Raw genomic sequence first — 15,270 nt, 5'->3', positions numbered from 1 at the left:
CCGAGCAGGTGGGGAGACGGCCCATGCGAGCTCCCTCTTCCCAGAGGCTGCCAGCTCCTCGGGCTGTCGAGGCCTTCCTTGTGCTGCACCAACGTGTCTTTACCCCTTTCAGCCGCCCCCTCCCAGCCCGCCCGCCGCTATGTATGAGCGGGCTCCCCGCGTGCTCAGATTCGCGGACGGCGGCAGCACCGCGGACCATGTGGGGCCCGGGGCCTACCAGGTGCCTTTCCCGAAGCAGCAGGCAGCAGGTGAGATGCGGGCAAGGCAGGCCTCCGCAGGGCGCCTCCCTTCCCTCCCGCCCCGTGGGGTGCCTGCAGGTGAATGGGATAGCGGCCCTTCCCAGGTGTCACCCACAGGAAGCAGCAGGAAGATGCCGCCCGTGTTTACGGGCACCAGCTGGTCACCGGGCCCGGGCACAGGGCCATGGCCGCCCACATCGTTCTTGCAGGGGTGCAGCTGGAAGCCAGGTTTCGGTTTCCCGCCCTGTGGGCCGTCACAGGCTCCAGATGTCCTTCTTACCGCCCGCGGGCCTTTCCCACGGCGACCCTGTTGGCGTCACACACCTGCCCTACCCTTAGCGAGAGACACATCGATTTACCAAAATGTAATTTTTATGTTTCTGCTTTGCAATGTCATTTGAAGATGGTTCCATGTGTTTTTTCAGTTCGATGCCTCTTGTATGACCAAACCCCTGTTCTCTCTGAGCAGTCCCTTCATGCTCCCATTCTGTGCAAAGCAAAGCTTTACATCTTGAGAGATGAAGTGGGAATGGATCATTTAAACAGTTATTCACTCTCCTCATTTGTTTGCAGCTAGTGACTTTAGGAGGGATTTTTATGAAGTTAAAATAGTTCAATTTGCTTTCTGCTTTTCCTAATCTGCTGATTTTGTGGAGTTTAATACCATTCAAATTAAAAGTTTTTTTCCTTGTTAATCTGCATTTTCCTTATTCCTACACTATGTCTGTATTTTTATTATTTTGTGTCTGTATTTCTAAAAAATATTTTATTGATTTTTTTTTATAGAGAGGAAGGGAGAGGGATAGAGTTAGAAACATCAATGAGAGAGAAACCTCGATCAGCTGCCTCCTGCACCCCCTACTGGGGATGTGCCCGCAACCAAGGTACATGCCCTTGACCAGAATCGAACCGGGACCCTTCAGTCTGCAGGCTGACACTATCCACTGAGCCAAACCGGTTAGGGCTATGTCTGTATTTTTAGACAAATGCCAGGATCCATTACTCTGTTGATATGACTGATCAGATTAGTATTTTAGGTTAATTTGGGTTTCTCTGGGTGGAGGACATATTTGTCAATTGTCCTTGCTTTAATATTGAGTTTTACTAGTTGTCAGCATCTGATTTCAATATCCTTGGAGCTTACCATGTCTGTCTTTAATGCAGTTGAGTTGTTAGAAACAATAACTCCCTAACAGTTTACTAGCTACCAGTGATTACACGTATGATTTTATTTTGGCATAACTGACCACTCTGTTTTTATTTTGAATGTTTTAAAATGGATTTTTAGAGAGGGAGGAAGGGAGAGGGAGATAGAAACATCAATCGCTGCCTCTGGCACACCCCTTACTAAGGAGTGACCCTACAACTCAGGTAGGTGTCCTGACAGGGAGTCAAAACTGGTGACCTCTTGATTCATGGGTTGACACTCAACCACTGAGCCACACCAGTTAGGAATAGTGCCTAATACATGCTGAGTCAGGGAATCATTTTCTATCTCTAACCAACCCTTCATAGTCTTCTTTAAAAGTTTACATTTTTCTAAACATCTTTTAAATGTTTATATACTGTACTTTCTATTCTTTGCTTGTTGCTTTTCTCATGTGTACTTTCTCATTCAAACCCATAGCTTCAACCACTGTCCACATTCTGATTCTTCCCAAAAGAAAGTCTTTAGAGATACAGGTGATTTGTATCTCTAAGATGAGCTTTCTCCCTATCTTAATTTCTCCGCATTGCCAATTTCTGTTTTGGACATCTCCACCTGGGTGGTTTCTGGCCTCTGAAATTCCAAATGTCTGAACTCATCATTTTCCCCACCTTTACTGGCTCCTTTGAAAAAAAATTCCCTACCAGTAATTTATAAAATTTAAGCTTTAGAATTATCCAGGCTCCTTCTTCTTCTCTGACTGACCATTCCATTGATCTTAAAGACCTATTGATTCTATCTTCTTATTATCTGTCAAATTAGTCCTCTTTCTTCATTTAACTACCCTTGTCTTAGTTCAGGTATCATTATTATTATTTTTTTTCTGAAATAAACCCATAAGACATTGCTGGTTTCTCTCTATTTTAGTCTCCAATCCAACTTCTGTCTTATGGCTCACATGATCATTAGAGTTATGTTATTTGTTTTTAAAACTAAGATTGAAATCTGAATTCCTCAATAAGAGTCTTCATGATATGATCCCTGACCTGCTCTCCTGCTTTACTGAATTTTCCAGGCACACCTCCACCAAGACTTAACCTACATATCAGCAGTTCCAACTTTGCATTTTCTAGAAGTTCATGCTTAATCACCTCCATGCCTTTGTACCTCCAGATACCTTTGCCTGGTATGCTCTCTCTTTCTTCCTCATCTGGCTAATTCCTATTTATTCTTTGAGACTCAGGTAAAGCGAGGTTATTCTCTTACTTTACTCTTTCTTAATTCTTTCTTCTTTGACTTCTTATTGACGTTTGATAGCACTTTGATACTATCTTGCAATTATCTGTTAATCATCTGGCTGCTGCACAAAAATGTCACTTTCTTGAGGGCAATAATTAGGATTTTTACTCTGTTATTCTCAGGTTTTAGCTCAAGATAAGTGCTTAATTAAAAAACCCTACAGTAATTCTTGAAATAAAATAAAAAAAATTAGTAAGTGGCACATAGCAGTATAAAAACTCATATAATATAATCTTTGTGAACTCTTGTAGAGAGCAGTAAAAGACCTGTGTCCTGGGTGCTGGAGGAAAACCGGTGCCGACAGCCAGGGGAAGGAAGGCCTATTGTGCGAATCTTCGTGCAACGGACCTCTAGTCTATAATAATAAAAGGGTAATATGCTAATTACACTAGACATCTTTCAGGACAACATTCCAGACATCCTCCCAGACGAAGACGGGGCCAGAGGGAGGCCCAGGTCCCGGGTGCCTGTGGGCAGCCAGAGGGAAGCCAGCCCGGGTCCCCAGTGCCTGTGGGTGGTTGGAGGGAAACCAGCCTAGGTCACGGATGCCTGCAGGTAGCCAGAGGGAAGACAGCCCAGGTCCCAGGGGCCTGCAGGCAGCTGGAGGGAAGCAAACCCAGGTCCCGGGTGCTATAGGGAAGCCAGTGCTAGCAACTGGGGGAAGGAAGGCCTACTCTTGCACAAATTTTATGCATTGGGCCACTAGTCCTATCTAATAAAAGAGAAACATGGTAATTAGCGTACAACCGCTACCCTTCCCATTGGCTAATCAGGGCGATATGCAAATTAACTGCCAGGCAAGATGGCGGCCGGCAGCCAGGCAGCTTGAAACTAACATGAGGCTTGCTTGCTTCAGTGATGGAGGACTCCAATGTTCCCCGCCTGCCGCTGCAGGCCTCTGAGCTGCAACTCTAAGCAACTATGTTACAAATATAGAAGCTAAACAAAACCCCAGAAACCTGCTTTAGTCGCCGGGCTTCAGCCAGCAGGATCGCAACATTGTTTCAAATACAGAAGGTAAACAAAGGCCAGAAACCTGCTTTCAGCAGCAGAGGCCTAAGACCTGGAGCCAAGCCTCAGAGCTAAAGCTGGCCCAGAATATAAAAAAAGAAAAAAAGGAGTGGTTGGGAGCTTCAGTCACCCGCCAGCCTGAAAACAGCCCTCAGCCCCTCACCCAGACTGGCCAGGCACCCCAGTGGGGACCCCCACCCTGATCCAGGACACCCTTCAGGGCAAACCAGCCGGCCCCCACATGTGCACCAGGCCTCTATATAGTAAAAGGGTAATATGCCTCCTGGCACCGGGATCAGGGTGACAGGGGGCAGCGCCCAAACCCCCTGATCGCCCTGCGGCTCTGTGTGTGACAGGGGGCGGGGCCACAACCTCCCTATCTGCCCTGCTCTGTTCCTGACAGGGGAAGGCGCCCCAACCCCCTGATCGGCCCTGCTCTGTGGGTGATTGAGGGCGACACCCCAGCCGCCCCCCACAGGCCCTGCTCTGTGTGTGACGGGGTAGAGCCATAACCTCCCCAATCAGCCCTACCCTGAGTGTGACTGAGGGTGGCATCGCAACCTCCCAATCTGCCCTGCTCTGTGCATGACAGGGGCGGTGCCCCAACTCCCCAATCGGCCCTGCTCTGAGCCCGACCAGGGGCTGCACCTAGGGATTGGGCCTGCCCTCTGCCACCTGGGAGCAGGCCTAAGCCAGCAGGTCATTGTCTCCCGAGGGGTCCCAGACTGTGAGAGGGCACAGGCCGGGCTGAGTGACCCCCCCACTCCCCCCCGAGTGCACAAATTTTTGTGCATCGGGCCTCTAGTCTTATATAATAAAAGACTAATATGCAAATCGACCAAACTGTGGAACGACTGGTCGCTATGATGTGCACTGACCACCAGGGGCAGAAGCTCAATGCAGGACCTGTCCCCTGGTGGTCAGTGCACTCCCACAGGGGGAGTGCCGCTCAGCCAGAACCCGGGCTAATGGCTGGCGAGCACTGCGGCAGTGGCGAGAGACTTTCCTGCGTTGGCGGCAGCGCTACGGATGTCTAACTGATGGCTTAGGTCTGCTCCCCCACAGAGAGCAGGCCTAAGCCATCAGTCAGACATCCCCCAAGGACTCCGGACTGTGAGAGGGCACAGGCCAGGCTGAGGGATCTCCCCACCGAGTGCACGAATTTTGTGCACCGGGCCTCTAGTATATATATAAAAGGCTATCTGTCTGACCTGTCACTATGACACGCACTGACCACCAGGGGGCAGACCCTCAATGTGGGAGCTGCCTCCTGGTGGTCAGTGCACTCAGGAAGCTCTGCTCAGCCAGAAGCTGGGCTCAGAGTGGTGAGTGCAGTGGCAGTGGCAGGAGCCTCTCTTGCCTCCGCTGCAAGAGGGTGGTAAGAAGCAAGGGGTTCCAGACTGCGAGAGGGCACAGGCTGGGCTGAGGGACCACCCAGTGCATGAAATTTCATGCACTGGGCCTCTAGTTCAAAAATAAGTGGCACCCCGGACCTGGTGCCAACAAACCAACACTCGGCTTCGCCCAAGTGGGGTACAGGCCTCGTCACCATCCCGGAGCGACACCCCACCAAATTACAGCCAATGCTGCTAAGACCCCATGGTGCAAAATACAGCCCAGCCCAGCCCGGAAATGGTGGCTGTGGGCACCAGGTAATGACGTCACGTAGCAACACCTGGCTTCCTCTCCCTAGCGACTAGCCTCCTTGGAGTTTCTTCATCCCAGGAATATGACTTGCTTGACTTGCTTTATAGCAGGTGGAAACATTTTATACTTTAACCAAATGTCCATGAAGTGTTTTCCCATGCCTCATCTCATTTGATCCTCACAGAAGTCCTGGAGTAGGTTGAAAGGAGACTCGGTGGAATCCTATTTTCATTAGCCAGAAAACGGAGATTTAGAAAGTTTAGAAACTTGACCCGACTGAAAAGAAGTAAGAAATGGTGGAACTTGAAATGACTTCAGGTTTTCTCACTGCTCAGAATATAGTCAAACACTTCTACAGTTAAATATTTTACCCTTTATTCTCCCTGTGCGATCTACAATAATAATTTGCTCCATGTTGATATTTACTGCTGTGTTGCTGACAATTACCTGAAAGAGAAGTTGGAGTGCTTCACTGGGCTGGAAAAAGTTTAGCTAAATCAGAAAGCAGGCCTAATTAAGCACGTTTATTCTATATCTATAAAAGGCTAAGTTGACTGGCACATGCACGATACATATAAAGCTCTCACTGGTGCAAATCGCACACGTGTTTCAATATGTTATTGTCAATTGTGAATTTGGTTGACACTTCTATTATAGAGAGAGGGTGAGTAGCAATATTAAAATATTTCTTCTAATTAATTTCCTTTCAATGTGCATGAATCCATGCACCGGGACACTAGTATTGTAATAACTATGTATGGTGCCTGGTGGGTACAGGAAATATCAGGGGAACACTTTGTAAAGTATATGAGTATCTAACCATTATGAAGAATACCTTAAACTAATACAAAATAATTTTAAAAGTAAACTGTAATTTAATAAATGGTTAGGTAGATTTTATAGAGTATGATGTATGAAGAGCAGATGTGGGGACTTTATATAACTTGTTACCTTGAATTACACAAGAGGTGAAGATCTTAGAGCAGTGATTTTTAACCGCTGTGCCACAAGAATTTTTAAAACATGCAATACCTGACTATTTAGTCACAGATACTGACTTCTCTCTTAGATTATCAATTAAAAATGTGACATGTGCCACACCATAATAGCTGCCGTGTTTGAGTGAATTAAAATTATTATTATACCCTTTTTCTTGTCAGATTGGCAAAAACATTTTTTGGTGTGTGTAGAATTTTAGTAATTAGTTTATATGTGCCATGAGATGAAAAAGGCTGACAATTGCTGCTTTAGAGTCTTAGATCTTCAAAAGAAAGAAGCAAATACTCTTTGTTTTTGGCATTTCTCTTTCCTAATTACTGCTTTCCTTTTACTGTTGCCCACTCTGTCAATCCTGCAATGTACTGTAAGATTTTCCTCAGGAAATTCTTTCCACCCTAATTTTCAAACTTCATTGCCTTGGCTTTTGGCCATTTGATCCGGGAGACTTTTATAGATTTGCAGCCTGCAAGGGACAGGACTTAGCTGTTCTGATTTTAGGAGTAGGAGAGATAATGGATATTCCAATTCCAGAGTAATAAGAGCTATTTCTGATTTTTTCACAGTTGTCTGAGAAGCAAGCTTATCTTATCTCATCAAAGCAAATTTTCCCAAGAGACAACCCCCTTGGCAAAATACACTAAAAATATAATCCCTTTAATAATCTGCTCCTGGTATTACTGTGCTTAAGCAGTATTTCATTGTTGTTGTTTTTTTTCCATTGGGTTTTGAGCTTGATTTACATAATCAATGGCACCTCACATTAGCTGTATATTAATTATCTGTATTGGTTATATATTAGTTTTCTAAACTGGGTGACATAAGTCCATAAATACTATATTCTTTCCCATATTTTTTTCTTTGATTGGAGAGCAGTTAGCTTTATTTGCCACAGAAGCATGAGCTGCCTGTGGTCTTGTACTTATGCCCATGTGCTTATGCCAACAATAATGATTTTATTTTATTAGCAAATCAGAATTTAAGGAGATCACATCAGGTTGTGCAATCTATCTTTATTTAAGTTTAAATGAACAATATTAATTTGATTGCTCAATATCAGTGATTTTCAACCTGTGCTGCAAGAATTTTAAAACATGCTATATCTGACTATTTACTAGTAGTCAGGGGCACTGACCTCTTCTCCTTTAGATTGTCAAATAAAAAATGGCGAACACAATAGCCATCCAGTGAATGAATCAAAATTATACCTATTTTTTTTTTATCAGATCTGTAAAAATATATACATATATTTTTTGGTTTGCTGCATAATTTTAGTAAATACTTTACTAAAATTGCCATGAGATGAAAAAGGTTGAAAATTGCTGCTGTATATGCTCAAAGATCTACTTTTATGTTGGGAATACTCTTTTTTTGTTTTGTGGTTATAGTTGTAGGGGTGGAATTTATTTTTAATCACATGCTGCCCACCCTCTTTCTCAGAATGGACTGATTTTATTGCTTCATGCCAGTTTGATTTATCTCCTGCTGTTGGCACCTCAAACTCAATATATCCCAAAATAAATTTATTTCTTTTGAAATCTTTTCCTCTTCTATATTCTTATTTTCTTCCTACCTGACAGTTTATCATTTGTAGTTACACACTTTACATGCCAATAGGTCCATATGCCCCAAATAAAACTTCTGTTACATTCCACCAACTCTAATTCCTCAAAACTCTCATCTCCTAAATTTTATACCATAATTAATAGCAGCACTATTTATAGTGTAATTATTTGCTTATTTGTCTGGCTTTCCCACTATTTGAGGCCAGGGTTTTAGCTTCTTCATTACTGTACCCTCACTGCCTCTCTGACATCTAATAAAGTATTCAGTATTGTTGAATAAATTATTAAAGGTGTAATTTAGAATATCACCTATTAATTTGATATTTATTGTTTAATATGCAGGGCACTATGATAGGATGACCAATTATCTTGGTTTATCTAGACATGTCCTGGTTTTAGCCCTAAAAGTCCTGTTTCCTGGGTAAACTAGGACAGTGTGTCACCCTAATTGTAAACATTAGGTATAGTCTATATAAAAGCCAAGCAACCAGAACGCCGGAATGACTAGAATGACTGGAATGACTAGAATGACTGGAATGACTGGTCGTTATGACGTGCACTGCAGCTGGCCAACTGGTCTGATCGGGGGGCTGGCCAACCTCCGTGTTCCTTATTCCCAGCTGGCCTGGCCCGATCGGCACCCATCAGGGTGGGCCAGCTGGACCCCATCCATGCATGAATTCATGCACCAGGCCTCTAGTGCTATGAATAAAACAGAAAACTCCATTCTCTCATGGAGATCATCAGTATAAACATTTTAATTTTCTTGTGGTTTTATTTGAACTCAATGTTTCATATAAACTGTTAGCCCATTGATGAAAGATTCTAAATAATTACCTTTGGAAAACTTCAGTGAAGATTTGATGAGTCTTGAATTCATGGGGCTGTTGTGTATTTTGTTTTTGCATTTTTATATAAATTTCAGCATTTTGCATTTAATTTTACATTTGTCTAGGTAAATTCAGTTAGAATCTCTGCATGCTTGGATAACAGCAGCCTCAGAACTAGCCTGAGCTTAGGTTTCTTATATTTCTCACATGTTAGGTCTCATTAACTTAGTGTCTGTATGAACTTAAATTAGAAGAAATAGACTTTTAATTGTGAGAAATACTTATGAAGAAAAGCATATAAAATATAAATTTATGGCTTAAAAAGTGAATACACAAGAAATATAAGATTGCCAAAATTTCCTTTTTAATCATAATCCTTTTCCGTTCCCCTATAGATAAGCACTATTCTGATTTTTATGGCTATCAGTTTTTGCTTTTCATTACAGATTATTAAATTCTCTTGATGAAGTGATCCCTTTATCATAATGAAATGTCTCTCTTATCCCTGCTTTTCCTCATCTGATTTTAATATAGTCAAAACAATTTTCATGGATTCATGGATACATGGTATATTTTTCTCATCCTTTTATTTTGAACCTGTGTCCTTATGTTTTAAGAAGGTCTACTGTAGACAGCATAAAATGGGGGTTTTGCTTTTTTCATTCAGTCTGATAATCTACCTTTTAATTGAGGTGTTTGGAATTCTTCCACTTAATTATCAATATTTTTACATTTAAATTTACTCTCTTGCTATTTGTTTTCTATTCATCTCATCCATTCTTTATTTCTTTTTTCTTCTTTCCCAACTTTCATTGAATGAGTTGAGTTTTTTTTTTTAAATTATTCTGTGTTTTTTTTGTTTGTTTTGTTGTTGTTATTTTATTTTACTTTTTTTTGGTTAGTCCTCACCAGAGGATATTTTTTTCCACTGATTTTTAATTTTTTTTATTTTTATTGTTTTTTTACAGAGAGGAAGGGAGAGGGATAGAGAGTTAGAATCATCGATGGGAGAGAAACATCAATCAGCTGCCTTCTGCACACCTCCTACTAGGGATGTGCTGGCAACCAAGGTACATGCCCTTGACTGGAATCAAACCCTGGACCCCTCAGTCCACAGGCCAATGCTCTATCCACCGAGCCAAACCGGCTAGGTCTCCATTGTTTAAAAAAAAATTAAATTTATTGGGGTGAAATTTGTCAGCATGATCATATAGGTTTCAGATGTGGGTTTCTATGTTACAAGATCTGTATTCCATTGATCTTTAGAAAGAGTGAAAGGGAGGGAGCGAGGGGGAGAGAGAGAAACATTGATGTGAGAGTGACACATCAATTGCTTGCTCCTGCCCTCACCCCAAGCCTGCAACCCAGGTACATGCCCTTGGCCAGGATTCAAACTCTCAACCCTTTGGTGCACGTGCTGATGCTCTAACGGTTGGGTAACACTAGCCAGGGCTAAATTGTTCTGTTTTTGTCTTCACTATTGTTATAATTCTTTGTTTTATTTTTTTAGTGGTTGCTCTAGGGGAGTGGTTCTCAACCTTCCTAATTCCGCGACCCTTCAATACAGTTCCTCATGTTGTGGTGACCCCCAACCATAAAATTATTTTCATTGCTACTTCATAACTGTAATTTTGCTACTATTATGAATCATTATGTAAATATCTGATATGCAGGATGTATTTTCATTGTTACAAATTGAACATAATTAAAGCATAGTGATTAATCACAAAAATAATATGTAATTATATATGTGTTTTCCAATGGTCTTAGGTGACCCCTGTGAAAGGGTCGTTCGACTCCCAAAGGGGTCGCAACCCACAGGTTGAGAACCACCGCTCTAGGGTTTGTCTAACTTATCACAATCTACCTTCAAAAAATACTGTACCACTTCACATATTATTAACTCTTTTATTAACTCACAAAAATTTTGTTGTTAATTCTATCCAGTGGTACTTTTCATTTTAGAATTGATTTGAGTTTTTTTTTTGGAATCCTTACTTTATTTCAGGCATTGTTTTTTTTTTGTTTTGTTTTTTTTTATTTTAATTAAATCTTTATTGTTCAGATTATTACATTTGTTCCTCTTTTTTCCCCCCCATAACTCCCGTCCTCCCAGTTCCCGCCCCACCCTCCGCCCTCACTCCGCACCCACTGTCCTCATCCATAGGTGCACGATTTTTGTCCAGTCTCTTCCCGCATCTCCCACACCCCTTTCCCCCCCAAGAATAGTCAGTCCATTCCCTTTCTATGTCCCTGATTCTATTATAATCAACAGTTCATTCTGTTCATCAGATTATTTATTCACTTGATTCTTAGATTCACTTGTTGATAGATGCATATTTGTTGTTCATAATTTGTATCTTTACCTTTTTCTTCCTCTTCCTCTTCTTAAAGGATAAAGATTTAATAAAAAAAAAATAAAAAAAATAAAAAAATAAAAAAAATAAAAAAAATAAAATTATTTTAGTTGTTTTCTTAATATTTGATAGACTATTGCTTTTTAAGGGTAAGGTCTATATTTTACTCGCTTCTTTTATGCTGTAATACCTAACATAAATAAATAATATTTGATTTCAGTCACATTTTAATACACATGGGCCTCAAAAGAAACACGTTATTTCTAGTTTTAAAATGAATACCTTTTATAATTAGACTGATTAGTGAGATTTTAAACTATTCTAATTATCACCATAAAATTTCATACTAGCCTTCAGTTTCTGTTAGTGTATAAAATTCTTACCAGTTTTGAGTCCTCACTTTCATTCTTTTATTACCGGTTGACTATAGCTGCTCTATTCTTTTCCATCTCATCTCTCTCTCTCTCTCTCTCTCTCTCTCTCTCTCTCTCTCTCTCTCTCTCTCTCTCTCTCTCTCTCTCTGGTTAATCCTCACCAAACAATATTTTTTATTGATTTTTTATTGATTTTGTTTTTTAGAGAGAGAGTGGGAGGGAGGGGGAGAGACAGAGAGAGCAACATCCACGTGAGATGAACAAATCACTTGGTTGTCTCCCACATGTGCCTGGGACCATGGATTGAGCCCACAGCTGAGGGAAGTGCTCCTGACTGAAATCCAACCTGGGACCCTTCAGTCTATGGTCTGATGCTCTATCCACTGAGCCAAACTGGCTAGGGCTCCCATCTCTTCTTTAATATCTATGTTGCTTTAACTATACTAATTTTCTTGATACAGTTCTTGAAATATTTTATCAGTTTTTCAGCAGGCTAAGTCTGTCTACTGTCTATCTACTAAGTTTGTCTAAGTTTATGATTGCTTTTACAGTGAAATTTATAACTTTTATTTATAAACCTTTGGGGTGAGGCAATCCAACTATGTATCAAAGCAAGGGGACATTATTAATTACTTGTTATAAACTCACTTTAAGTTATTTCTACTTAGGCTGTCTCTATAAACTTATATATGTCATTGTCTACAAATAAAAAATGCTGTTCCAAAATACAAAACAGTGGTCTTTGGAGGATGAAAATACTTTATCAGCTAAATATAACTGCCATTTTTATTCCAACCACATATGCTTAGAAGAAAACAGACTTTTGTTTCTTATTTTCTTTAGGTATTTTTGCAAATTCAGGTTCTTATATTTAATACATATATTAATAGGAATTCTGCTTTTACATTAGAATATTTAAAATGCAACAACTTCTGTAGCTAGCTGTTAGTTCTGATAGTATAGTATCAACAGTTGAAGTTAATAAATGATTTTATGCATTTTGAGCGCTTTTTCTCTGAAATCATTGGAACCTTACCTGCCGCCGATATGATTTTACTTTTATAGGTGGCTATGCACCATTCCTTTCTTTGGCTGCCAGAAACACTAATGCCCCTAACACTGGGGAAGCTATTCCAGGTCCAGCACACTATAATGTTTCTGAAAAAAAGGTAAGTTTATAATAATTGTGATAATTATATAAGTTAATAAAAATTATGATTTCTTCCTTTAATAGACTATCATGTCAATTGTTTTTTTCCCTTCATATTATCTTCTTTCTCCTTTTGATCTATATTTTGTAGTTAGAATAAGAGAAAGTAAATGTGTTTCAATGCTGGTTGAACACATATTGTAAAGCCAGAACTATTGAAACTGAATCATACGTCTCCTAATTCTATACATTCTCAAGAGTGTGTGACAAGAATATTTTTGATATTCTATTCATGTTATAAAACAGTGATGTAACTCTAATATCTTCATAATCACGAATATCACCTTCTACTCTTTCCACACACTTTGCCTTCATAAATAATGATTCCTCGCTGACCCCACCAGACCTTCTCTCCCTTGTTGGAGGCCCAGATGTAGTCACTGAGGCCTTAACTTTTGCATTAATCTCCCTGAGTTGAGAATAGCAACCATTCTGTCAGTTAGTAAACTTTGGTTACAAGCAATAAAATAGATTTTAAAGATAGATACTAGGTTTACAATGAAAGATTTATAGGAAAGGCACTTGAGAAGCTCATAGACTTAAGGAATATTGAATAGTCAAATCTTAAGGCAGGATAGGATTAAGATAATTCTAGGTATTTCAGTAGTAGAAACTTCTGCACCTTTTAATAGGAAACTGCCATTAAATATAATTATTTATGTTTTCTTCTTTCTCCTCTTTCTCTTCCCCTTCCCTTTTTTCCTCCCCCTCCTTCTCTTCCTTCTAAACTCCTCCTCCTTCCCCCCACTACCTTTCTTCTTATTATTCTTCTCCTTCTCCTCCTCCTCCTCTTCTTCTTATGTTTAAAAAAATTTTTTTTGCTTCCTTTCATTTTTTACATGTGACTCCACTGAGGATTAAAATTCTCAGTAGGGAGAATCTGATTGGTCTGGTTTCATTATGGAACAACACCTGTGACTCCAGGGATAGGATATCCTGTGTTTGTAAGCTACTTTAAAAATGACAAAGTATTTTAGCTGTCAGGGGGGAGAGGGGTTATGGGGCTATGTGAAAAAGTTCAAAGGAATAAGCCAGAAAACTCCCAATATTCATATACACAGATAACAGTGTGATGATTACGAAAGGGGAAGGGGGATGGTGGGAGGTAAAAGAGGATAAAGGGGGATAAATGGTGAAAGAGACTTGACTTTGGATGGTGAACACACAGTATGATATGCAGATAATGTATTATGGAATTATACACCTGAAACCTATAGGATTTTATTAACCAATGTTACCCCAATAAATTCAATAAAATGTTACCCCAATAAATTCAATAAAATTAAAAATTAAAAAAATTTAAAACCCCCACAAAAGTTTGGGAAGGGGACTAGGATTTGATTATCCCAAGGCTGATGATTATGCTGTTATCCTATCTAATAAAAGAGAAACATGGTAATTAGCCGTATCTCCGCTACCCTTCCCATTGGCTAATCAGGGCGATATGCAAATTAACTGCCAGCCAAGATGGTGGCCGGCAGCCAGGCAGCTTGAAGCTTACATGAGGGTTGCTTGCTTCAGTGACGGAGGACTCCAACGTTCCCCGCCTGCCACTGCCGGCTTCTGACCTTGCAGTTTGAAACATTGTTACAAATATAGAAGCTAAACAAAACCCCAGAAACCTGTTTTCAGCCAGCTGGGATCTCAAAGCTGGAATTGAAACAGTGTTTCGATTATAGAACCCAAACAAACCAGATACCTGCTTTCAGTAGCCGAGGCCTCAGAGCTGGAGCCAAGCCTCAGAGCTAAAGCTGGCCCAGAACAAAAAAGAAAAAAAGAAAAAAAGGAGTGGATGGGAGCTTCAGTCACCTGCCAGCCTGAAAACATAGCCCTCTCAGCCCCTCACCCAGACTGGCCAGGCACCCCAGTGGGGACCCCCACCCTGAAGGGTGTGTGACCAGCTGCAAACAGCCATCATCCCCTCACCCAGGCTGGCCAGGCACCCCAGTTGGGGACCCCCACCCTGATCCAGGACACCCTTCAGGGCAAACCAGCTGGCCACCACCTGTGCACCAGGCCTCTATCCTATATAGTACAAGGGTAATATGCCTCCCAGCACCAGGATGAGCAGAGCCGCGAGGCCTCCCGGCACCGGGATAAGCATGACAGGGGGCAGCGCCCAAACCCCCTGATCGCCCTGCGGCTCTGTGTGTGACAGGGTGCGGTGCCCCAACCCCCCACCTCCCACAGGCCCTGCTCTGTGCATGACGGGGGAGCTCCCCAACCCCCTGATGAGACCTGCTCTGTGTGTGACAGGGTACGGAGCCCCAACCCCCCTGATAGGCCCTGCTCTGTGAGTGACAGGGGGCAGCGCCCCAACCCCCTGATTGGCCCTGCTCTGTGCGTGACAGGGGGTGGCGCCACAACCTCCCCATCAACCCTGCCTTGAGTGTGACAGGGGGCAGTGCCCAAACCCCCCAGTCGGCCCTATCCTGAGGGTGACTGAGGGTGGCATCGCAACCTCCCGATCCGCCCTGCTCTGTGCATGACAGGGGGTGGTGCCCCAACTCCCCAGTCAGCCCTGCTCTGAGCCCGACCAGGGGCTGCACCTAGGGGTTGGGCCTGCCCTCTGCCACCTGGGAGCAGGCCTAAGCC

General features: G+C 41.9%; 1 protein-coding gene across 1 annotated transcript in view; it reads left to right on the top strand.

The window, feature by feature from the left end:
* The window catches only part of STPG2 (sperm tail PG-rich repeat containing 2), a 61,967-nt gene that overhangs the window by 35,710 nt on the left and 10,987 nt on the right, over positions 1 to 15,270 (top strand). The window contains 2 exon segments of the mRNA XM_036316632.1: positions 113 to 248; positions 12,531 to 12,634. Of these exon segments, the coding sequence (XP_036172525.1) occupies positions 113 to 248; positions 12,531 to 12,634 (240 nt within the window).

The sequence above is a fragment of the Myotis myotis genome, unplaced genomic scaffold, assembly GCF_014108235.1.
Source record: "Myotis myotis isolate mMyoMyo1 unplaced genomic scaffold, mMyoMyo1.p scaffold_m19_p_1, whole genome shotgun sequence".
NCBI lineage: Eukaryota > Metazoa > Chordata > Mammalia > Chiroptera > Vespertilionidae > Myotis > Myotis myotis.
This window is presented reverse-complemented; position numbering and strand designations above follow the sequence as displayed.